The sequence below is a fragment of the Phyllostomus discolor genome, chromosome 14 (genome assembly GCF_004126475.2).
Source record: "Phyllostomus discolor isolate MPI-MPIP mPhyDis1 chromosome 14, mPhyDis1.pri.v3, whole genome shotgun sequence".
Classification (NCBI taxonomy): Eukaryota; Metazoa; Chordata; class Mammalia; order Chiroptera; family Phyllostomidae; genus Phyllostomus; species Phyllostomus discolor.
Genome location: NC_040916.2, coordinates 48,411,542 through 48,437,109, shown reverse-complemented (window position 1 = coordinate 48,437,109; position 25,568 = coordinate 48,411,542). Strand labels below are relative to the sequence as shown.

The window sequence follows — 25,568 nt, the reverse complement described above, 5'->3', positions numbered from 1 at the left end:
GGGAACTGAGAAACTCTAAAAGGGAAGCAGGCAGACCTGGTCTGGCTGAGGTGGTGGTGCAGACAGAAGAGCTCAGAGGACTTGAGAGAGAGAGAGAGAGAGAGAGAGAGAGAGAGAGAGCCTGTTATGCACCCGTGTGCCACGGCTAAAATGCCACAGTTTCTGAAGAATCCATACATAACAGAACTGTTTTCTCTGATACCTTTGATTCAAAGGTTGAATACCCACATGGACCTCTTTGCTAGCTGCCAGGAAAACCATTTTACCACCAAACTTTCCTGACCAGACTCACGGTTCCCAGACTCCCTGCAGTTTTCTCTCCCTCACACCCAGGAAGTTCTGTTTGCCTTTACGTCTTGGTTCAGTTTGCCAGCTGACTTCTTCACACGTGAGAAACACTTTGTATGCAAAATCATTAATGTCTGGCAAAACAACTTTTAGAATACTTTGAGTTGTTCTCTGATAGAGTAAATGATGCGGCCAGTGGGTGGAGAAGCGGCCGTGCCCCTTGATCATGAGCCCTCTCCGCCCAGTTACCCAGTGACTTGAAAAGACTGGCCAGCCCTGACAGCTCAGCTGTGTGGGGGCGGAGTTCCTTCTGGGGCAGAGGCATGACAAGCTAAAACGGAAACGTTGGACAAATTACTCACCTCTTCTAATACATGTGCTAAGTAAGTGCATGAGCTAGTTTTATCATTTACTAGATTTGTTGCACAACAAAGTACCCCCCAAATTAATGGCTTAAAACAATAATCATTTAGCTCATGGTTGTGTGTGTCAGCAACCCAGGCTGGGCTCAGTGCAGCTGTCCTTCTGCTGGCCTCACTGGGGGTGCCCCCGTCATGCAGCTGGTTGACGACGGCCTCACTCGTATGCCTGGCTGCCAAAAGCAAGCTCCACGTCAGTGACATTTTTCAAATCTCTGCTGCATTACATTTTCTCATGTCTCATTGGCCATAGTAGGCACATGGCCAAGTTCAGATTCAAGGGGTTGAGAAATACACTGCACGTCTTGCTAGGAGAGGCAAAGTCACATGTGAAGAAGCAAGTGAATGGGATGGGAGGAGCCTGTGGCCATTTGGATGAGCTGCCACAGGAGGTCCGTCCGACACAGGCCTGCCAGGCACCGCTAAACCCCATCCTGTCCCGGAAGCTTTTTACAGTGAGCCTAATGGTGCCTCCCTTGGCAGAGCCACATGAGATTGTGAGCTGATCTGTGGGATATGAGTGCAATTCATATTTATATCTCCACAGGGTCCTCACCTAGTTGATTCTTTTTAATGAGGTACGATTGACAGATAAGATTGTGTATATTTAAAGTGTACAATGTGATCATGTCATACACATATACATTGTGAAATGGTCACCACGATCCAGCTAGCGAGCACATCCGTGACCTCACGTCATTACCTCTTTGTGTGTGTGAGGACACTCGAGATGCACTCTCTTAGCAAATTTCAAGTAGCATTTGGTTCCTACTCATTGTTTTTATTGAATTGAGTTGAGTTGAATCACACTGAGATGGTTTTCCTTTGTAAGTGCAAGCTCCTTGAAGGCAAGTTTGGGATTGCCCTGTTACATAACATCTTCCCAAAGCTCTCAAAGCTCTCAGAATGATAGATACCACAGGCTGAGATCCCACAGGCTCTCGGTGAAGTGGCGGAAGGATTAGGTCTGGAGCCAGCTCCGTTCAGGCCGCTATCTGGGGGAGTGTGGGACTTGCAGGAGACCACAGCCTTGGCACGGAAGCATCTTCAGGCTGGCCATGCCCCACATGAGTGAAACCTCCATTTTAGGCTTAGGAGGCAGAAAGACTCGGCAACTTGGAGGATGTGGCTTTCCTCCCCACCCAGGGGAGCCAGCACGCAAGGGGCAAACCCAGGCTAGGCCAGGAGGAAACTCGTCTGTCAGCCCCAGGCTTCTGAGGCTTCTGCTTCGTGGCAGGCCCGAGGCGACCATGCCAGGTTCTGACCACATCACCCTGGTGCTCTTTCAGAATTCATAGGGGCAGACAGCCGGGCTGCTCTAGAGCCAGGGCTGGGTGGCTGGCTGAGACCAAGTGTGCGGGAGGACAGCCCCTTTTTAGAGTTGCTTGCATAGCCCCCCTCACTCCCCTGGTCCAGTGCTACTCACAATCCTGGTTCTAGGTTGACTCCAGAACTTCCTGAGGCTTGAAGATCACCTGGGACAATTTATTCCAGATGGGACCGCTATTTGGGAATAGGCAGGTGTCTTTCCCACAGCAGAAGCTGAATGGTCAGGGACTCCACTAGTTGCAGGCTTAGGAATGAGTTTTCTACAGGAATCTCCATTCTGAGTGGTTAGCAAGGACCACTGGCAATCCCCTTTTCTTTGTATGACATAGCCATCCACCTACTTTCTTCACTATAGTTCTACTGACGGCCAGGCGCAGTCTCAGGCATTGGCAAGAGGCCAGATGAGCCAGGCACGGGTCCTGTGTCCAGAGAGCTCATGTGCCCTGAGAACACAAGGCAGGAAGCACCAAGCCAGAGCGGCCGCATGCGACAACAGAATTACGGCCCCTCAGGGCAGAAGACACTCGTCTGTTCCAGCCCTCCTTCCTCAAAGGAGGAAACTGAGCCCCAGAGAGGGAGTTTAGACATCTAGGTTTGCTTGGTCTGGGTGGCCCAGGCATGGGTATTTCAAGCAAGGTCTCCAAGCTATGCTAATATGCAGCCGGGCTGAGAACCACTGCCCTAGGGGAAGACAGACAAAAACCGAGTAAACACGGATACGTTCACAGCAGAGATTTGCGATCTGTGAGGAATGAGCAGGATGCTGAGTGAGGACACAGCAGGGTGGGTGTCTGATATCTGATACGCTTAGAGAGCTGTGCTTCTCAGGGTCAGATGGGAGCAGGCACAGGGTGTTCTCATGAGGAAGAGCAATGGAATTTTCTGGGCCACGCTGCTCACCCTGCATGTCCACAGATCCCTGCCTCGGAGCCCTAAGGAGCAGAGCGTCTCAGTCCACAGCATGAAGTGGCTGCCGCCATTCATACACCCCCAGCCCGCACTCAACACCCCCCTCTGCCCCGACACTATGAATGCTCCCCGGGGCTGTGGCTTAATAATCCCTCACATTATTATAGTAGTTAGTAAAGCACATTCTGTCTCATTATCTATAATATTGGATCCTGACACTAATCCCATGAGGGGGCAGGGTCAAGGTTAATAATCCCGTCATAGAGATGTGGAAACAGGCTCAGAGAGGTGGTGTGACCCACCTGAGGTCACACAGCTAGTAAACGGATGTGTGAGACTTCAGCCTGGCTCACGGGCCTCCAGTTCTGCTCTGCAGGTTGCCCCACCCACACTGCACCAGGAAACCGGAACAGAAGCCAGGCGCCAGAGAGGCAGTGGCGGTACTGCCCTGTCCGGACCCGCCCCCTGAGTCAGGGTGGGCAGTACAATGCGCCCTCTCTTTACCTGGGCTGACGTGCCATCTTGTTCCCCACCAAGGACTCAAAGGGATCTGTGACTTGTGGCTTCAGTGCCTGCCCAGAGTGAACCCAGTTACTATAGTAACCTGATGCAGGTCTTTCTTATGGATAGGGTGGATGGTTTTCATTTTGTATTTGAAGAGTTTGGCTAGCCAGTCATGTTGCCAAGGCTTGGCCTGTTGGTGACTCTTAGGAGACGAGGGAACACTTGAGCAGCCATTAGGTCTTTCCTGTTTCCACAGATGGTGGACACTGTGTCTAGACACGGCCGGGCTTGGGGACACTGGGGAAGTCTGGGCCGGGTGCCGCGCTGGGTGCCCTCTCCTGTTAGAGATCGCTTAGAGATCGCACGTTCCTAATGAGAGCCACCCGGGCCGAGGTCGGCCCCTCAGCCAGCTGCTCCTGTAGTGCCCCCTGTGGTTCCCCTCCCTGTGCCTCATGCTCAGACCTGTTTGGTTCAACCCTGAGTCCTCGGGTGGAACCTCCTTGAGAGCAAAGCCTGGGACCTTCTCTGCACGTGAACCTCAACACCCCAAGTCTGGGTCAGGGATACAGCAGGTGCTCAGTTGGTGCTGGTTTCAGTAGCATTGCCCTTCCTCCTGGCGTGACAGCAGGAGTCTCAGCTTCACAGAAGTTAGAGCTGGAAGGGGAATTAGACATCACGGGGTCCAGCCCTTATTTTATAACAGTCAGAGACCCCGTGCATTAATAATGCTAAAGACAATAATAGCTAATACTTACGGAACATCACCGGGTGCTGGGCAGGGCCCTCCGCACTCTGTGCACACTGGCCCCCTGCCGGCTCACTGTGACCGCCGTGCGCTGCGGGTGTTCTCACTGTCCCCAGGGAAGCAAACCAAGGTGCAGAGAGGTTCACAGAGCTAGTTAGTGTTAGGATCCCGTCCAGACCCAGGCAGCTCCTCCCCAGGGCCCACACCACGAGCGCCACGCTGCTCTGAGAGCAGGGTGCTGACAGCGAACACAGTGGTTCCCTTCTCCAAATGGGGAGAGTCTGTGCCAGCCCGTGTCAGCTCACTCACAAAAGAGTGTGACTTTTTATCTCTGGGTTCCCCTCCAGGGCTTAGCTCAGGGCCTGGTAGGAGCTCAGGAAACTGCTTTTAATATGAGTGAGCTGTTCTCCCTCCCCCTCATGAAACAGCCAGTTTGAGGGCACCTTGCAGCAGCAAGGGACCTTGGGAAGCAATGTGCAGAAATGGAAGCCCCCAGAGTGACTGTCTCAGCCAGGCCTCCCTGCTCCCCTTCCAGGGTGCTCACCGTACAAGCAGGGCCCCAGAGAGGGCCCTGAGGTGGGCCAGCTGCCCTGTCCCGCCTCCTGCAGCGTGGGCTCCACCTTGGCCACACTAATGGGCTCTCTGCTCTCACTAGCTCTTCGTGATCGACAATGGTGCGGATGACTGGCGGATAGCAATGACCTATGAGCGCATCCTCTACATCAGTCTGGAGATGTTGGTGTGCGCCATCCACCCCATCCCCGGCGAGTACAAGTTCTTCTGGACGGCTCGCCTGGCCTTCTCCTACACACCCTCACGGGCGGAGGCCGACGTGGACATCATCCTGTCCATCCCCATGTTCCTGCGTCTGTACCTGATCGCGCGTGTCATGCTGCTGCACAGCAAGCTCTTCACGGACGCCTCGTCCCGCAGCATCGGGGCGCTCAACAAGATCAACTTCAACACCCGCTTCGTCATGAAGACCCTCATGACCATCTGCCCCGGCACCGTGCTGCTGGTGTTCAGCATCTCGCTGTGGATCATCGCTGCCTGGACTGTCCGCGTCTGCGAAAGGTATTCCTGCGGGTCGCGTCCTCCACCCAGCCCTTGTCTTCTGAGCACGGAGCCGCGCAGAGCAGGGGAGGGCAGAGGAGCGGGGTGCCCAGAGGTGCACGCCTGTTGGAGGAGACAGGCGGTGCCCACACAGCTCACGGGAGAATGTGGGAAAGGGGAGGGCCCAGTCAGGCTGAGCATGCACTGCCACGTGGGAACACTGCAACCACGGTAAGCTGGGGGAATGCATGTATAATATTACTCATGGTTTGTTCCCTCTTTGTAAACCAAAGTGTAACAATGCACCCTAGTTACGTCGGTAGCCTTTCTCTGGTTATAACACCACACGTTTGCATTGTCTGTTCCCGTTGGAGACCGACTGTGCTCACCAACAGCGTAAAGGCTCTGAGAAGTCCTGCAGTGATGAAACTGGTTTGGTTTCATTTAGTCCAGATGTTCTCAAAAACTCCACCCATGGACCCTTTCAATGCATAACATTTCTGAGGCCTCTCTGCTCAGTCTGGCCCCGGACCAGCTGCGTCAGCATCCCTAGGCGCTGGGTAGAAATGCAGGACCTCAGGCCTCCCCAGGACTCCCGAATGGAATTCGAGTTCTAACAAGCTCACCAGGTGATCTGCGTGCTCTCTAAAGCTGGAGAAGCACTGCTGACCAAACACCCTTCGGGAGACACTGTTTTAGGAGGCTGGTGGTTGGTGGTGTCTCCGAGGGCAGCTGGTGGGTGAGTCGGCGATAGAGCCCAGTAGACCCGGGGCTCTAACAGAACTGCCAGCCCTTGGAACTGCCACCACCGAGCTCAAGGGTAGGACTCTCTCCCTCCACCGCCACCCTCAAGCTGCCCTTGGTGACTCCTCTCCCTTTCTGGCCAATCCCGGATATGCACTTTAATTTGATGTCACATGTAGAGTCTGAACACCCAGGTTAGAAACCGGGATTCTGTTCCTGAGTAGCCACAAGACCTTGGAAAAGTCACTTAACCTCTCTGGCCTCAGTGTCCTCATCTTAAAATAAGGATCTCTTGAGATCAAAGGAATGTATGTCCACCTGAGAGGTTACTTTTATTACATCTGGAGGCTTGGCCAGGCACCTTGTGTAATTTGCATCAGCAGCCCCCAACCCTTTTGGCACCAGAGACTAATTTCCTGGAAGACAGCTTTTCCACGGACGGGGGCTGGGGGTGTGTGGGGTGGGATAGGAGGTGTAGCCCAGGCAGCGATGCCAGAGAAGATTCGCTTGCTCGCTTGCCGGCCGCTCACCTTATGCTGTGCGGCCCGGGTCCTGACAGGCCACATCAGCTGGTGCTGGTCCACGGCCCGGGGGTGGGAGCTTCGATTCACACGCATCCTGGTAGGCACCCTTAACTCATTCACACGTGCACTTGTATCGCTGAGTCTTCCTTGCGCCGGAGTCTGTCCCAGCAGAGATGGCAAAGGGAACCTGGAGCAGAGTCAGCCTGCAAACATCCAGAGCGGGTAGCTGAGCTGGGTCTCCCGGCCAGTTTGAGAGGCTCTGTTCACAGACGTTTCTTTTAGGCCTTTGGCCAGCAGACACACAGTCAGGCTGAGGGCATTTTTCTGCAGCAGGACCAGGGCCCTTAAGCCTTTGAGAGCCAGTGCAGAGTTGGGAGACATTTCTCACACACAGATCCCCAGAGACACACGGCACCCTCCGCCATCACTTGGTGGCTGACCTGGCGACATCTGCACTGCTCAAGGCCGCACTTCGAGGTGCTTCAAAGCTGCACAGACCTTCTCCGGTGAGCAGACACTCTTCCTGCAACGGGGAATGCGTGTGCTCAGGCTCCGCCCCCAGTCCTCATTGTGTGCTCAGCCGAGCGGCATTGCGCCCGTCACATTACCTGGCTGGTCCTCGGTCCTCTCACCTGCACGCTGGGGCTGATAACACCTGCTCTACAGAATGCGCTGTCAGAGTTAAACAGGACAGTGGGTGTGAACCAAACACTGAAATGCAATATAATGAAAATTAATCATGATAACGGAGATACTTCGCTAACTTGGGAATTTTGGGGGGCCTTTTTAAGGTTAGAACGAGCCAGTTCCTACCGCATGGAGGCCTAGTCTCTCCCCGCTTTCCTTTCCAAGTGACGGGAGCAATCACTGCGTCTGCGCGGCCCGTCAGGGTGTCTGGAGCATCAGACGAGCCAGTGGGTGAGCCTGGGCACGGTCCCTGCAAGTGAGAGTTTCCTGTTCATTGAACGTGAAACAGACACGAGTGACTATTTTTTACTGGAGAATAAGCATGTTTCAAAGTGCATAGTTTGAGAAGTCCTCTGTTGCACTCTATTTGGCCTTGAGTGGCCCTGTAAGGCCTCTGTCCCCAGATGTGACCTGCAGGCCCCAGCTGAAGTCCGAGGCGAAGGCACAGAGAAACAATGCACAATTCAGACGGTCGCCCCAACTTTCCCTTTCTCCCATGAAAAGGCCCTGCGACCAACAGCCTTCTTCCACTGGGCTCGAACTCGAGCGTGTGAACACCACGGTGGGCATTCTCATTGCCCCGTTTGTCGGGGATTCAGCCCGCGCCTGTTCTGTGTGAGTTGCCTCCTATGTTATCTCCGTCTGCCCCTCAATAGGCCTGTGCTGCAGGTAGCGTGACCGTCCGCATTGTAGAGTCGAGGAAATGGATGGAAAGGCACCAACCCAAGGTCACAGCCAGTAACGCAAAGCCAAGACTTGACCTTGATTCTGATTCTGAACTTTGTATTCATCCCACTACCCAAGGCGGAATCCTGCACTTACAGGGAAACCGGGGCCTAGACTCTCCTGGCGACTCCCCCTCCGAAAGTCTCCCGGCCACAGACACTGCACTTAAATCCCAGTCTTGCCGTTTTGTCTGCCTCGATGTCTTCTGTACGCTCTCCCGTTTCCTTGCACTGGCTTCAGGGCTGACTTCATGTTCAATTCAAACGGGTCCGAGTATGGTGGCTACCGTGGTGCACCACCCACTTGCCTCCTCCAGGCCCAGGCTCTCATGCCCTCCACCGGGGCTGTTGGCCGTGGCCCAGCCCTCTCCCGGAACTGTCCTGAATGTGACTGTCCTGTCCTGAACGGAGTGGCCTCAGCCAAGGGCAAGGCCTCTGCCCAGGGCAGCAAGCATCTGGTGACTTATCAGTACAGGGCTTCAAAGCCTCAGTCCTGTCACCCCCAGCAGGGCCACCCAGCTCCAGGCTCCCGGAGGGGGTCTCTGGAGGCCCCCGTTGTGTGTTCACAGCCCTTCCTCTTCTCCCTCCACCCGGTCCTAGTTCCCTCACCCCCACTGGTGGGAGCCCTCAGCTCGGCCCCAGCAAACGTCTTGCACCTCAATCTCAGCATCTTGGAGACTCTTTCCCAGGAACCTGACCTATAGAACTGTGGACACGTGTATGTATAAGTATACTTTTTTCTTAATCAGGCAACACACTCATCTTTAAAAAGACTAAGCAATTTCTTTCAGAATCAAGCTTAAATTGCCATTAAGCAAGATTGGCAGAGACCTTGAGGCAGGAATTTATCAACCTGAGACTGGAAGAGGGGCTGCTTTGGGGGACTGACGCAGCAGACCAGGCTGGGAGGGTGGTGTGGGCAAGATGACCTTGATCCCTCTCAGCCTGATCTGCTAACGACCCTGCCATCTCAGCAGAGAGAGTAAAGGAGCAGAGAGAGTAAACGACTTGCCCAAGGTCATGTAGCAGCAGCACGGGTTCTGGGAAAAGGCCTGCGGGCCGCCGCCTGGAGCAGGGCTGGTCACATTCCAGGCGGCTTCCGTCAGCCTGGACGTATCTCCAGTGGTGCACACAGTCTTCTGAAGTTGCCATGGAAATCCTGCTTCAGCAAGACGCAGTTTGAAAGACATTTCTCATGTCTTGGGCTGGCTTTTATGTGACGCTAAAGGTTTTTCCCATTTCCTCCTTCCAAGCAGGGAGGGGTCGGTAATCACTCAGAACAGCCCGCTGTGGGGCAGGCAGCCGCAGGTCGCTGGGATGGTGCTGACAGCAGCGGGCTTGTTTTCCGAGGACCCCAGTGAGGCATTGATTGCATCTCCGGGGGCCCGAGGCCTGGCAGCTGCAGCACGCGGCACTCTCTGGGATTCTCCTGGCCTCTTGCCTGCCTCCCACAGGCCGCCCAGAGCTCATCTGGGGAAGCTCCTCATGAAACACGTCACAGGCCGAGCAGCCTTGCCGGCGCCGGCGGAGGGGCCTTCACAGCCCCAGTGCTGGGGTGGCAGGTGGGGGAAGCGGGCCTTCCCGGCGCACCCTGAGCAGTCCGCCAGCTCACCCGTGTGTCTGTCTCCACTGGAGGGGTACAGGGCCTCCTATAACACCGATACAGTGGGCTGAGTCTTGTGAGCGGGCCAGGTTCTGTAAATGACCTCATGGCCTCTTGAATGGATTCCCTTTGGGCTCTTCCGTCGTGAGGCTTGCGGTCGTACACACCGGCTGGTTCTGTATCTCTAGCCTGCCAACAGGTGCTCTGGTGATGTTGTTACAAAGTTTCATCTTTTTCTGGCTATTGTCTCAAAATGAGAAATTTTATTCTGGACACCTGGCCCCTGGAAATGAAGAAAAAAGACAACCCACTCATTCTTTCTCTCATTGAAACAGAGCCATCCCCATCGTAAGGGACATAACAAGAGGCTTCCTTCCTCCACTCTCTTCTGTCTCCACCTCAGACACACAGCTCTGAACCAGCCAGCAGCCAGGGAGTAAGAACCTCCCTCCCCCCACAGGTCCTGCCCACCCCTGCCAGGGCCTTCAACCACAGTAGGGAGGCCGTCTACGAGATGAGGCGCACTGCATTATGGATGCGAGCCCCCAAGTAGGGCTTGTGTGGTGGGCTCAGCTAGGAAGAGCCTTGAGAACCATGGCTGAGGACTGTGGTCTCTGATGGCCCCTTGGGTCTGAGGCACAACCTCCAGTGTGGATGGACCACATGTGGGGATCCACAGAGCAATGGGAAGAAATGGTCAGAACTTCTAGGCATAGTTATTTTTATCTAAAAACTTAGCTGTGCTAATATTTTGGTATGTAGGTAGACAATAATATGTGGACAGAATGTATGATGAGCATACATGTAGCGGGGAGAGAGTGCCTGCTCAAAAGTTTTTTCCTAGTATGAGCTCACGATTCTAAAGGTTTGTAAGCCATGGGTTTACAGTATCAGAGGACTAGTCAGTGGGGATCGTATCCTGCCACATTAGATGAAGCCTGCTAGACCCAGGAATCCCGCCCTCTGGTTAGAGAAAGAAGTTAGCTTAGTGCCTCATGGGCGGGGTGGAGGAACTGCCTCAGGCGACCTGGTGCCAGGTCTGGGTCAGGGTGGGGGTGGGGGGTGGTAGGGTGGGAGACCAGATATGAGGGGAGGGAAGGGGATCCTACCTGAGGCCTTTGAAACAAATCTGCAGCATTAAGAAAGAGGAAGATAATCTTGGAGACACAGAAGAATGTTTGATTATAAGGAACCATAAGCAGCCTCAGAAGATCCTTGGGCATCCCTCCCAGGGTGCAGGAAGCTGTGGTCTCTGTGATGGGCAGGAGCTGCCAGGTGTGAAATGAAAGTGTATGTTTCACGTAAGCATAGAGTTCCAGGAACTAAAATTGTTGTAGCAAAACAAACACACAAAACCCCCCGCCACACTGGGGGCACTGAGTTTTTTGAAAGTGTGGAATGCACAGAACAAACTTAGAAGTTCTCTCTGAATGTAGACAGCAGGAACGGGAACAAAGACCTGAGAGAAGAGGGCAAACGGGAACAAACTTCAGTCTATGGAATCAGAACCAACTCCAAAAGTGAGAGTTACTTTTAGAGGGAGGAACCAGAATGACTTGGATAAAAGCATAATCAAGAACATGCGTGAAGAAAACTTCTCCAGAATTGGCCAGTTGAGGGATCCTGGGGAGGTTAAGATTAGGCAGCTCATAAGGCTTTCTGTTTTCCTGTTAGAACTGGGAGGAAATTTTTTTTTTCTGGAAAATTTACTGAATCATAAGGTTAAGTAATCCCAGAAGTACGCAGGCAACGCAGTGCAGATTTTTCCTCAGAAATCCCAAATCCCAGGAGATGTTGGGCATTACTGCCATTTGCATGAGGAAACAAGAAAAACAGAAGTCATTCCTGGAGTTTTGCAGACCCGGAAGGGAACAACCTACACTTTTGGGGGAGCGTGCCTGCCAGTTGACGAAGGGATGAACCACAGTTCGGGTCTCCACAGCGGGACAATGTGAGGGAAAGACAGGTGAGCAGCATCGAAATCAGGTAACAAGAAATCTGGATGACATTTAAGCATGGTTGTAAAACCAAACTCTAGAACAAGTAGATTCTGGAAAGAGTAACTGTATGAAATAAAAACAATAGTCCCATAATAATTAGAGGGCTGCAAATCCTCAGATTAAAAAGTTGAGAGAGAAGGCTAGAAAGGATCAGTTAAAGCATGCTAAACTCATTGTTTTAGGTAGAAGAGAATTTAAAATTCTTATCACTCGATTTTAGTAATTAGAGAAAGAGTTTAAATCATTTTAAACCTAAAGATAACCACAGGTAGGCTTTTTAAAGTATAGCAATACCATCAGCCAGGTACCATTTCACTTAATCCGTACCACAGCTCTCTGAGGTACGGGGTTATTATTATCTCCATCCCACATGCGAGGAAATTGAGGCACAGAGAGGTCAAGCAACGTGCTTCGGGTCACACAGGGTACAGCAGACCCGAGGCCCTGACACCCTCCCTGAAAGTCTCACTCCCCCCACCCCGAGACTTTGTACTTTCCACTCACTGGGTGTTTGTACCTCAGACAGAAAAATAAAGGAAGTGGGAAGGAAGAATTTAAAAACAGAATGCATGAAACAAGGTGGGAGAAAACCAGGCTTCTAATTTACAGCAACCAACAAAACTGAGTTTACCTCCCCTGTTAGAAGACAATGTGTCTTATGTAGCGAGGATTTAAAAGCAAAATTTAATTCATGCAGTTTACAAAAGAGGTACCCTAAACAGGAAGAAAACTAGATGAAAACAGAGATTTATTAGGTGAGTGTGAACAAAAGGGTGGCTGAATAGGAACCACTATCTTCAACCAAGTTGAATTCAAAGCCAAAACTATTAAATGGTTCAAAGAAAGCATTTTAATAGAAATAAAAAGCCTAACCATAGTAAAACTGTGAACTTTTATGCAAAAATACGTAAATGAGGTGGTTGAGAATCTGAATTATAAAATGTTTTAATTAACTGATACATATTGAACTTTGTAGCCTATAAACAAATAATACATCTCTATTTTAAGTATTCACAGAACATTTACGAAAGTCAGATGACTTCTTAGCCACACATTTCAAAACATCTGAAAAATAAAGTTCAGATATATGCTCTAACTACAAGGCCATAATCCCATAAATCTTCAACAAAAAAGCCACGTTTTGGGTTTTTTTTAAGGCAATCTTCATTGCAATGTGGTCAAAAGAGAATTACTCCAACTACTATTTAAAAGATTACAATGACGGCTCTATATGTCAAAACTCAGGGTAGGACCAAAGTTGTACTCAGATGAAAAGTATCCCTCCCGAGTGTTTTTCCATTAAAAAATGAAGCATGAAAATAAATTGAATTCATTAAAAGAACAAAAAAAAAACCTTCTGGAGAACAGATTCAGTTTATAACAAAGACAGGAATTAATGGATTTAAAAAAACAGAATTTATAAATCAAAAAGTTATCGTTGCCTAATCAGTCTAATTAAGAAAAAAGTTAGGAAACTCACAAAATTAGAAACTTTAATGGGGATAACTACTGATTCTGAGGATGTTTTAATTAATGAGACTAGCTTAAGTTAAAAAAAATACAGAGAAGGTCATTGAGGGAAACATAACTCTACTCGATACTAAAATGTCGAATAAAATTCAAGTAATGAAGCCCCTGTAGCGCCACTGAAAAATCAGTACTGGCGGATCAATGCAACCTAACGGAAAACCCTGAAGTAAACCCTGATATGTAAGAGCACAGCATATGAGAAAGAAAACCAATTAGGAAGAAATAGATTATTTAATAAATGTTAATGGGGAGATTGGCTATTTGGATGACAAGTCAAATTAGAACCCCATCTCTCACCAGCCACCAAAAGAAATTACAGGTAGAGAACTGTGTAAAAGCAGGTGGAGAAGAAGGGCTATGAACAAGCTCTAGAAAACGAGGTGAATATTTAATCAATTCTGAGATGGTAAAGAACCGGTAAGCATAAAATGTCTCCAGCAGCGGAGAATCGGAAACCAAGCAGCTGCCCAGGCTGTAAAATGGTTCAGCGTGCTATAATTTATTGTGATTTATTGTAGCGCGTCCTTATGATGGGTCGTTAGGCAACAGTTTAAAAAATCGGAAGGTAGGAATATAGTGATGCGATATTTGAAAAAGGAGCGTACAAATTAGTCTTATATGGGATGTTATCCATTTAAAATATATAGATATTTATAATATGCATAGAAAACTCTTGGAACATGTGTGTAAATATTATTATAGTAGGTTGTTTCTCTGTGGCTGGTACATGGGGTTTTTCGTTACACTGTATTGTGTTTTCTACAGTGAGAACGCATGTCAGTATACGCCCGTTTGTTTTACGGAAAGGGGTAGCATTGGTGGTTTTCTTCCTCCACACAACCCCTCTTTTCAGCTTCCACGGAAACCCAGTGTTTGCTTCAACGGGGCTTGGCAGGTGATGTTCAGTGGCTCAGTTTTCACCAACAATCCTCTCAGAAAAACGCAGTGAAAGAAAGCTCCCTGCTGAGGGGTCCGCTTCTGACCTAGCAGCTAGCGCGGCCTTGGAAGAGCGGGGCGCGGAGTTCCCCCCACCCCCACGGCGGGGCCGTGTGTCACTTAGAGCCCTCTGTGGCGGCAGGACGTTCATGGGAGGACCAGTGTCCAGGCAGGTGGAATTCTGCTGGCGAAAGGTGATCCGAGGCACGGCTGCATTAGCTCTTCAGCACCGTCTGGGCCGGCCAGGCTCTGGGGGTTCGGGGGTCGGAATAAACCCCGTGTCAGCAGGTGGTTCCCGCACCGCCAAGGCCCAGAGACGGCTGGTGAGGGGCTGGAGCGAGGCTCGCTCCGCCAGGGGGCGCCGCGCCGGGCGGGGGCGGGGGGGTGGGGGGCGAAGCACCAACGCCGGCCGCAGGCGGATGGGCAGGGTCTCCACCGGCAGGGGCAGGCAGCGCGGGGGTTCACGTTCAATCCTACTGTGGTGCGGGCGCCTGCGTGCAGCCGGGAGGGGCTGCGGGGTTGGGTGCTCTGCTCCAGGGCAGCTTCTCATGCCATTCTCCAGTAGCACTGCCGTTCTCATTTCCTGTGCAGGCTTCGCGTTTCTTCCCGTCCCTGCTCCTTCACAGCCCACACTCTCTGCTGTTTCTGACTCAACAGTTCTCTCCTTTCTCATTTGCAGTAATTTTGTGCTCTTTGACACTTAAACATGGAAACAGTCAATTTGTGACAAGTTTTTCTGTACTTTTATTTATATTAAAGAATAACATATTACTTATATATTATATTTTAATTAATGAATGACACCTCTTAGGAGAATCAAGAACTGGAGAAATGAGGGAAATTACCATCCAGTTACCATTCTAAAGCACTAAGGACAGTGTGGGTACAAAGTGAACTCCATATCACACTGTGAAACTCTTTCATTTTCCAATCGGGTCAATCCCCAACCTGCTCCAGCCTGTACCACGCTCCAGTCGGGGTTTCGCTCCACTCTGTGCTGGGAAGTGATCGATGACAGCTTTCTGCTTCCCAGATCTTTGCCTTAGGTAGATGCAGCTTAGCACTAGGTTCTGAGTGCTGGTCCTTTCTCCAGGCGGGAAGGATTACCCAGCCTTTCCCCACCAGGGATCCGAGAGAGAATGAAGCCCTACAAAAATGGGCTGGGATGACCATCTTCCCATTCTGCCAAGGACAGTGCACAGCCAAGTACCATGCTAGATGTACTGCAGGGAAGTTGCTTCTCTCTCACAGTGGATGCCTGAGGATCTGGGTGGAGTCCTCATCCCTAGGGCCAGAATAAAGGGCTGCACCACTGGCAGGAGACAGTGCCGCAAATCCTATAAGGGTGGGAGTCCTTGGAGAGAGTGAAGGTAAGGAAAAGGGAGGGGTTCCTGTCGCCTTGCCAGCCACATCTATTTACAGGCTGGCATTAGTCAAGACAGGAAATCCAAACTATGTCAAGTCTGGGTTGTTTTGTTTGCCCCGGTCATCCTGTTGTGCCCTGCATGTCCCATGTGGGCATCTGCAGCGAGGGGCCGGCCCCTCACCCACCCACAGGCCTTCTCCGTGTTCAGTGGTGGCCGAGACGGTCTCAGTGGGCTCTCTTTGCCACCCTGTTCTTTCCGCCGCTCCGGCTGGTGTGGGGCCCCCGCCTTTCCACTTCTCACAGCCCAGCCACTGAGAGATTTTTTCACAAGTTTCCCCCCTCTGTTTACTACAGATTCCCTCATTTCAAAACTTGTCCCAGTCCCCCAGAGCCTGAGCTGGGAGTATGGGTGAGAGCATGCTCTACCACAAATGGCACCTCCCTGAGTACCCCCCACACTCTCATCTACCTGGATGCCTACTGCCCCCCTTGCTGCACTGCCCAGGATTTTAGGCACAACCATAGTCTCTTGGTGGCTTGGGAGTAGTGGCCCCGCAAACCTACCAACCCTAACACACCTGGTCTCTTTGTCCTCCCAAGAGGCTCTTGGGAACAGCCCACTATGAAAGTCCCTGCAGGCTGGGCAGACATGCTGAGACAGATCGGATGGGCTCTGCCACTCCCAGCACAGAGGGGGTCACAATGTCTAGTTAGTAAAACTCCTTTCGACAAATGTAAGTATGTTTCAACTGAGCCAGTGCATGCGAGCAGCCGCGTCATGCACCAGAGGCTGAGCCCCGTGATGCATACAGCCTGAGCTCAGGGTAAAAGCACAGTTTGGCTTCTGGTTCCACCATTTACCTTGCACACAGGTAAGTGTACTTAACCTGACCAGAGTCATGTTACTTTTCTATCAACTACCCTCTGAGACAGGGAACTCATCTCTTTAAAAAGCCATTCAATCCATGTGCGGACAACTTTGACTTAGAAATATCTTTCTAGTATTGGTTAAAATGTAACTCGTGTGGTTTCTGTCTTGGGGCCTACCTTTGTTTTCTGTATCCACACACAAAAAAATCAAGCAACAGGAGGACGTGGGGTCTTGCTCATGCTCATACTAGTTGGTGACCTTGGGCAAGCTATCCTTAGGACGTCAGGAGATAGGGTAATTCATAAAAAGCCCTTAGTACAGGGGAAAGCATTTAGCATTTAGTGCCAGCGAAGTGGGCTGGCACTCCCTCTTCCACTGGACGTCCCTCACATACACGAGAACATGTTTTATCTCCTCCAAATGAATGGTCTCTGGTCCTTCAACAAGTCCTGCCCACCCGCCCCCCTGGTCATCAGTGTCCCCACAAAGTGCACACAGTGCCCAAGTGTGAGCCAACTGCCCATTTTCTCTGCGTTGTTCTCCTTTTAATGTAGCTTGAGGGCAGCCCACAGGAAGGGTCTGGGCCCCCAGAAGAGGCACTGGGCGCTGGGGAGACCGGGGCACTTTTGACAACCCTGAGCCTCTAGCCGCGAACTCTGTCGTTAACTTTTCCCCTATACAAGTGCGAAGGCCCTGCGTGGCCTGAGCCCTGTGGGGGTGACCGGCACCCCCACCCCACATGGCCCACTGCCCGACAGGAGCGCCGCTGAGTCAAGGACAGAAGGGTAGTAGGCAATGTGGGGAACAGATGGGACTCTAACTGCCAAGAGATTCATGTCCTGCTTCCAGCTTTTGTGAGAGGAAGGGGCTGTGGTGGGGGTGGGGGGGGTTCTGGCCTGGAGGGTCCATTTCTCTGCCTTGGTTTTCCTGCTGCTGAAAGCAGCGGTTATCAGCCCCTCGAGGATCTTCAATAGGATCGCCAGAGCACCGGGTGTCGAGGGGGCCTGCCCTGCTCCTCAGGACCCCTCTCCGGCTGGTCCCTCCCCATCACCTTCTGCTCCGAGGGAATCTGCCTTCTTCAGCTGGAAGTTCTCTGCCATTTCCCTCCGTCATACCTGCTCTCAGAGAATGCATCCACTCTCCCAAGGATGCCCACCCCCCACAGGCAAAATGTTGAGCCAAGTCTCCTCCCTGGGCTGTAATGCTCAATTATGAATAGCTTGCTAAAGAAGAATAATACTGTTATCGATAGCTGTTGATCCCTACGATTTGCCAGGCAGTATCATTAGAAATTAAATATGCCTTAGAGAATAAACTACCTATGATTTTTTCCCTCATGGGGCTTATCGTCCACCAGGGAAGAAACAAGTCAAGAAACAAATCAGCATGTAATTTAAAATCTGTGAAGGAATTAAAAAGCAAGGTTGCAATGATTTTTTTAAAAAAGTAGTGGGGTCGGAGAGGAATTCTACTCAGCTGGGACCTGCTCGGAAGGTCTCTTCGGAGGTTATGTTCCAGCCGAGACCCGAAGGACAAGAAGAGCTGAGCCTTTCAGAGAAAGAGAGGGAGGGCCGTCCAGGGAGAGGGACCAGCATGTCCGAAGGCCCTGAGCTGGCGGAGAGCACGGGGTGTGGGGTCACCAAGGATGGACAGGCATGTGGGTGTGGCCGGACCTGAGCTACAGAAGAGCTGGACCTTTGTGGGGAGTGAGTTAGGAGTAAGAAACCTACGAGGAGGGCGAGTGGATGCCATCACAGCAGGCCCAGCAAGAGACAGAGGTGACTCAGAAGGTGGTGGTGGCAGTGTCGGGTTCTCCAGTGCATCCCCCGTACCAGGCTAAGTCTTACATGCGTGTTCTCACGCACCAAGTATCCCGGGCGCCGAGTCTGTGTTCATACTGGTCATGCTGCCCTAATTTCTCTCTGCTTCTCTGTTTTTGTCTTCTTTTTCGCAGGAATTTTATCAGTTAGTATTAGTTGTTGGTTGCAAGTGGCAGGAAACCTGAAATAGCAGTCAGCAGTTGCTTAAACAAAACAGAAGTTTCTTTGTTATGCAAAAGAGGACTGGAAAGGGGTCAGTGCAAAGCTGCTGTGGGGCCCTGACAGCTTCAGGGACCCAGGTTCCTTCTCCCTCGTGGCCCTGCCAGCCGTGGCACATGGCTTCTCCTTCATGGTTAAAGAAGGCTGCTGGAGTCCCGGTCATTCCATCTACCTTCTAGCCAGAAGGAGGGAGGTAGGGACAAAATAAGATGTGCTCTTTCTCTTTAACGACATTTTCTGAAAGTGGCACATGTCGTTTTCATTCACATCCGTTGGTCATTCACCTGCCTGGAGACATGTAGTCTTTTTAAATCGGTGACCATTGCTCATTCCTGGGTTCTTTTACCAGCGAAGAAAGGGCGGAGGGCCATAGGGCCACAGATATCTCTTAGGCTCAAAACCATTCACCTTCCTGTACCCTCACCCAGCTCCATTCAGCCTTCCACTCAGGCAGCAAGCCCTGCGATTCTTATCCTGTAAAGTCTGTCAGAGTCATCCCTTCCTGCTCCCTTCACAAGGTACAGAGTCCTGTCGTCTTACTGCAGAAGTCACTCTCTGGCTTCAAATTACACTCCCACGGCACACACGCCATCACCCCTAGACACCTTCGGTATCCTCCTTCGGAAGATGAGGTCCACGTTCCTTGCTTTCGTGTCCGAGCTGCTCTGCAGTCCGACCCCAGCCAGCCCACGATAAACCCTGTCGGTTCGGTTTCAGTAACTTCGGCAGTGATGGTAACGTGGGGGAGGAAGACACTGTCCTCTACACTTCCAAGTTCTGTGGCCTAAGGTCTAGTAATTAGATATATATGAAAAAAATGAACAAGATAAAATGGCCAAGTTTAATTACATATGTACATATGCGAACCACACATGCATGAACCGTTCAGAGTCAGAAAGTTAGAATGAGCTACGTGACTTTCTGGGCTAAGGCTGCGGTCGGGAGCCTGGGGCTTCAGTGGGGAGGCGGGCCCGTCACTGGCCAGTGAGAAGAGCAGATGTTCGGTAATTACATGTTTTCACTGCTATACAGGTAGGTCAAAAAGTTATTTCTGGTGATAACTTATTCATTTAAATCCTTTAAGGGAGACGTAAAATTTTCTCATGAGCCCACAGGGTCTCGATTGCCTTCAGCTCAAAATAATTCACATGCCCAAGTGGTAGTTCTTGGGGAGGCCTGTTCTGAACCCCCCACAGTAATAATAACACTTCAAATTTATAAACGTAAGATTTTATTGCCTACAAAATTGAAAGCAGTGGAACCTGAAGTCAGAAAGCCCACGCTAACTGTCTAGCTTAGTGGACTAGCCACATGACCTTGGCAAGTCACTTACCCTGTGTTAGATAAGACAGCTGCCTTATGTGGTTAGGCTATGTAACTATAGCTAGTTCTTGATGAACACTGGATCTTTTCCTTCCCTGGGCCTCATTCTTTTGGTCTGTAGGTTGGCAGTAAAGCCTGTCTTACATGCTTCCTAGGTGGGTATAAAGTTCAGACAAGAGAAGGCTGAAAACCCAGGGAAAACTTGACTTCTGGCCAACATGGAGACATAGGTAAATACGTTTTGCTTCCTCTCACAACCAAAAGGACAACAAATTTAGAAACAAAAACAATCAGAATTGCCAGAAAATCAGACTGTATGGAAGTCCAGCAACCAGGGAGTTAAAGAAGAAGTGTTCATCCAGATTGGTAGGAGGGACAGAGACAAGCAGCCAGGGTGGAGAGGATACGTAGCAAGGCAGTGGATGGAGGACCAGGTTGGTGGGTCCCACATTCTCATGCTGATAAGCTGGGAGGAACAACTGGGGAGCGAGACACACCGTACAACCCAGGGTTTCAGTGCAGAAACTAAAGCCTCAAAACCTCTGGCTATAAAAACCTGTGGGGGTTGTGACAATGGGAGAAACTTCCAACCTCACAGGAGAGTCCATTGGAGAGACCCACAGGGTCCTAGAACCTACACAACCTGCCCCCCCCCCCCACCTGGGAATCCGTCCAGAAGGGCCCAATTCACTTGTGGGTAGCGGGGAAAGTGAGCGAAAGCAGGGCAAAAGCTGAGCAAGTGGAATTGTTCCCTCCCTGACCCCTCCCCCACATACAGCACCACTAGCAGTAAAGTTGGTTGCCCTGCCCTGGTGAATACATAAGGCCCATACCTTACAATGTAACAGGTGTGCTGAGACAAAGAAGTATGGCCCAAGTGAAAGAACAGATCAAAACTCCAGAAAAAGAACTAAGGAGGATGAAGAAGTTGCCAACCTATGAGATGCAGAGTTCAAAACACTGGTAGTCGGGATGCTCATGGAAATGGCTGAGTATGGTTGCAAAATACAGGAGGAAGTGAAGGCCATGAAAAGTGAAGTAAAGAAAAATATACAGAGAACCAACAGTGAAGGGAAGGAAACCCGGACTCAAATCAACTATTTGGAACAGAAGGAAGAGATAAACATTCGACTAGAACAGAGTGAAGAAACAAGAATTCAAAAAAATTAGGAGAGGCTGAGGGACTTCTGAGACAACTTTAAACATTCCAGCATCGGAATCATAGGGGTACCAGGGGGAGAATAAGAAGAGTAAGAAATTGAAAACATTTGAAAAACTTCCCCAATCTGGCAAAGGAGATAGACTTCCAGGAAGTCCAGGAAGCTCAGAGTCCCAAAGAAATTGGACCCAAGGAGAAACACACCAAGATATATCATAACTACATCACCCAAGATTAAAGATAAGGAGAGAATCTTAAAAGCAGCAAGAGAAAAGGAGACAGTCACCTACAAAGGAGTTCCCATAAGACTATAAGCTGATTTCTCATAAGAAACCTTGCAGGCAAGAAGAGGCTGGAAAGAAGTATTCAAAGTCATGAAAGGCAAGGACCTACATCCAAGATTACTCTATTCTGCAAAGCTATAATTTAGAATGGAAGGGCAGATAAAGTGCTTCCCAGATACAGTCAAGTTAAAGGAGTTCATCATTACCAAGCCCTTATTATATGAAATGTTAAAGGGAGTTAGAAAAAGAAGATCAAAACTATGGACAGTGAAATGACAACAGATTCACAACTATCAACCTAAAAAAAAAACAAAAACAAATTAAGCAAACAACCAGAACAGGAACAGAATCACAGAAATGGAGATCACATGGAGGGGCAGGGAGTGGGAGGGGGGAGAATGGGGGAAAAGGTACAGAGAATAAGAAGCATAAATGGTAGGTACAAAATAGATGGGGGGGGGAGGTAAGAATAGTATAGGAAATGTAGAAGCCAAATACCTTATATGTACAACCCATGGACAGGGACTGGGCGGGGGGGGGGGGGGGGGCGTGGGAATGCTTGTCAGTGGGGAGGTGCAGAGTGGAGGGGGATAAAGAGGAGAAAAAATGGGACAACTGTAATAGCATAATCAATAAGATATAATTTAAAAGAAAGAAAGGAAAGGCAGGGAAGCCATAAAATACAAGACCATGCTCCTCTGGCAGCGAGCAGGCAGGATGGAGTCCGGAGTCAGCAAGAGGCTCGGTGAGCTGCTCTGCCCCTGCCTCACAGGCGGTGGAGGCCTGGGCCCCCCGGGAACCCAAACCTGCCACCAGGTCCTTGGGGCGTTTGTTAAACCAGGGGGCTGTCTTATTTGACTTGTGTAGGGGTCAAAGGAGAAAGCATAATGTACAAAGTAAAATAAGTTTTTCTTTAGTTTTGGGCTATGATGTCATTTTTTTAAAAGATTTTATTTATTTTTAGAGGGGAAGGGAGGGAGAAAGAGACGGAGAAAAACATCAGTGTGTGGTTGTCTCTCACACACCCCCTACTGGGGACCTGACCTGAGACCCAGGCACGTGCCCTGATTGGGGGTTGAACCCTTTGGTTTCCAGGCGAGCGCTCAATCCCCAGAGCCACACCAGCCAGGGCAGATGCCATTTTATAAGTTGTTTGAGGGCATGCTGCCTGGTACCTAGACAGAAACCGTGATCGGCGGTGTAGAAAGCCAGTAACTTGTAATGGGGGGCCACTTCCTGTAGTGGGTCCAGGTAGCAGCAGCCCAGTGTCCTTGAACGCCATATCGGTTTTTGGGGGGTAGACGGGGTTGGAGACTGGCTGGACGTGTTCTGAGAAAGTATATGTCAAAATTAATAAAGTAATCAGCTATATTTTCCATCTTTCAGAGTTAAGTAAATGTGAATGTAGTTAACTGGGCAATAGCTTTATAATTATTTTGTCAAGTTTAACACATGAAATTGCTCCCACTTAGTTACCAGCATTCTTAATTTGTTTTGTTCTTATGTATCATTTAAACTGTGCATTTTAGTTAGGGAATAAATGTGTCTTGAGGCTTTTCATTAATTTAGAAATTAGACTGTGCTCTCCTGAGGGTTGCCAGGCTGTCACTGCGGCCACATCTGGCAAAGCCTGAGCGCTGGGGAGACCGAGCCTGGGCTCGGGAGCCTGGTGACGATGACCTCAAGCCAGAGGAACGAGAGCCATCATTTAATGAGTGCATTTCAGTGCTCCTTGCACACCTTGTCCCAGTGAACCCTTGCAAGAAGCTTTGGCAGCACCATCTCCATTCACTGGTGGAAGAGCTGAGGCCGAGGACAGTGGGGTGGTGCGCCCGCCGTTGTGCGAGGTTGCTGTTTACTGGCCTGTGCCCCTGCAGGGGGTGGGTCTGTAAGGGAATGTCTTCTGGCGTGCCTAGCACCTGCAGGGGGTTCGTGATGATTTTTTAATAAGTGAGGAGCGCTACCTTGTAGTCCACAGCTTGACGATCTGTGCAGCAGCTTCTCGTCCGTGGCCCAGCACTCTGAAGCAGACAGGGCAGGAGTAATTTTCCCGTTTTAGAAATCAGGGAATGGAGGCTTTGAGAGGTAAGTGAGGCAGAACCTCACTGCTGACCCAGGGCTCCCGCCCGGAGAGGGAGAGTCCTCCACTGGCGGCACTCCCCTGCTGTCCCCAAACCTCCTGCCGAGGTCCCCTTGGCAGCTGGGGTGTCGGCTAGCCTGAGCTTCCCTGGGGACTGGCTCTGGCTCCCTCTGATCCGCTCAGTGCTTGCAAATTCCAGAGCCCGAGGTCACTTGAGCTAACACGAGAATGAATGACCCTGTGCTTGGCTGAATGAATGATGACGATGGCAGTGGCGATCTTTGTTTTGAGAATAATTGTGTTTCCTGGAAAGTCTGTGGAGAATTGTGCCATTGCTTGAGGATGTTTACAATAAAATCACTCATTGGATAGAAGCAGAAGCCCACAGACAAGTGTTTAGCTAAGGAACTATCATCATCATTCTCCTGACCATCATCTTATCAACAACTCCACTCTAATCATGACAGGTTTGACCAAAAAAACCAAAAAAACAACAAGGCCTTTTGAGGACTTGACACCCTAAGACTTTCCTCCATGTCTCCTTCCCTGTCTCCCTCATTTCAGTGAGTCAGTTTTTCTCCCATCTGTTTGCTTTTTGGCACTCAATGCAACTGTCTGGGCTCTTTCATTCTGCTTTCCGACGTCTCCCCCCCAGCACCCCGATGCTTCTCCTTTGTTCTGGCAGCCTCCTCTCATCTGCGGGTTCCAGGCCTATGAAGTGTCAGAGGTGGGTTGCAGTTTTCAGGCAGCATTTTGTTGCCTGGCAACATATAACAAGTGTCTTCTGTGATGGCTGCTTCCTGTAAAACAGAGCCAGGGCTGGGGACGCGGGGATGGAGAAGCCTCCAGGGGCTTCTCTGGGGCCGTGGCAGGAAGAAGGGAGGAGAGAGGCGGACCGGCAGACAGATTGGCTGGTACGGTGACTCTGAGAGTAGCTGTGTTGGTCGTTTCACCGTGGCCGAGGCACCGGCTCACCCTTTCCTGTCCTGATTCAGGGATCACAGGGGTTCTGGGTCAGAAGTCTTGGTTAGGGTCCATCCGAGGTTCAGTGTAACTTGGTGGTCACCTGCAGTGGCTCCCCAAGGCGTGGCTGGCCTTGGGTGACAGCTGCTAAGCTGAACTCCCCTTTATCTTCTTCCCCTGGGGTGCCGGAGGCCTGCAGCCTGAGACGCCTGCCTGGCAGTCAGCCTGGCCGCAGGCTCCCCAGAGGCCGGGTGCAGGGGCAGCAGTGGCGGCAGGTGGGAGAGCGCGAGCAAAGAAACGCTGCCCTGAGAACTGGAAGGGGCTGTAGAGCTTATTTAACCAAATCCTCACATTTTACGGATAAGGAAACTGAGGCCCAGAGAAGGGAAGCAACTTGTCTGGGGTCACACAGCAAGTTGGAGAGAGTCTGAGCCCCTAGTCGAGGGTCTTTCTCCTGGGGCCGAGCATCCCGGACTGGCATGGCTGGTGCCTCCTGGGGTGTAAAGAGATACACAGAAGTGAGAAGCACAGTGAACCTGGGCCCAGCCAAGTTCTGCTCTGGTTTCCATTTCCTTACCTGAAAGAATAAGGTTTGTCAGTGTAGGGGTGGCCCAAGACTCAGCAACTCCCAGAGACCAAGCTGACCCAACAGGCAACGCACCTCCTGCCCGGGTCTTTGACCACATGTGCATGCTGTTCTCTTCCTCCCCCAGAAAGTCCCAGAAGTTGCAGGGGGGAGGGGGCGGCTCCTGGGTCTCTGGGCTGATGTTCCCTAGAAGAACCCCATTGTGCAGGAAGAGACTCTCAGCATGGGGCAAGCCTTTTGGATATATGTGTCTTTCCAAACATGGCCCTTCAAAGCCTCAAGATGGGACCTGCAGCCTCCTGCCCCCGACCTCACCAGTCTCCGCCCTGTGTGGACAATGGGTGAGAAAAAGTGCTCGGAGACTTCCAGCTGCTCAGAGCTAGAGGGCCCGGAAGTTCCGTGGCCCAGGTCTCCTCATTTCTCAGGCGAGCAGGAGGAGGAATCTCCAGATGGGTCATCTCTTTGTCTTGCTCCTTCTTCTCCCCCAGCAAGACTCTCTCATTTCAAGAGGCAGAAAAAAAGCAATGCAGATGCTGGAGGCAGTCTGGCTGCAGCTGTATCCCTTCCTTCTGCTCCGGGGCTGTGGAGGTGAGCAGGAGGGGTGCGGGGGCTCCTGGCCTGAACCCCCGTACATGAGCCTTTCCTCCCAGCTGCCGCTCTCAGAGATCTTGGGGCATGCCAGCTCCGGAGGTTTAGAAGTTCCTTTGGCGAAAAGCCCCCTGGGAGGACAGCTGGATGTGTGCTGGCTGTCTCCATTCTTGTCTCCTTCTAGTACTTAGCTTTAGAAATTGCATTATTTCTGATGTGTACGACACTTTCCGGTTAATCACATAAACCAAGGTCTGGGTGGCTTGGCTGTGTGGCTGGCGAGCCTGGACCAGCCCCTGAGACCCTGCCCACC

General features: G+C 50.9%; 1 protein-coding gene across 5 annotated transcripts in view; it reads left to right on the top strand.

The window, feature by feature from the left end:
- Window positions 1-25,568, top strand: part of KCNN3 (potassium calcium-activated channel subfamily N member 3) — a 142,663-nt gene that overhangs the window by 77,100 nt on the left and 39,995 nt on the right. For all 5 annotated transcript variants that reach the window (XM_036015779.1, XM_036015778.1, XM_028503247.2 and 2 more), the window contains one exon: window positions 4,850-5,268. In XM_036015779.1, the coding sequence (XP_035871672.1) occupies window positions 4,850-5,268 (419 nt within the window). The remainder of the gene's footprint in view (window positions 1-4,849; window positions 5,269-25,568) is intronic.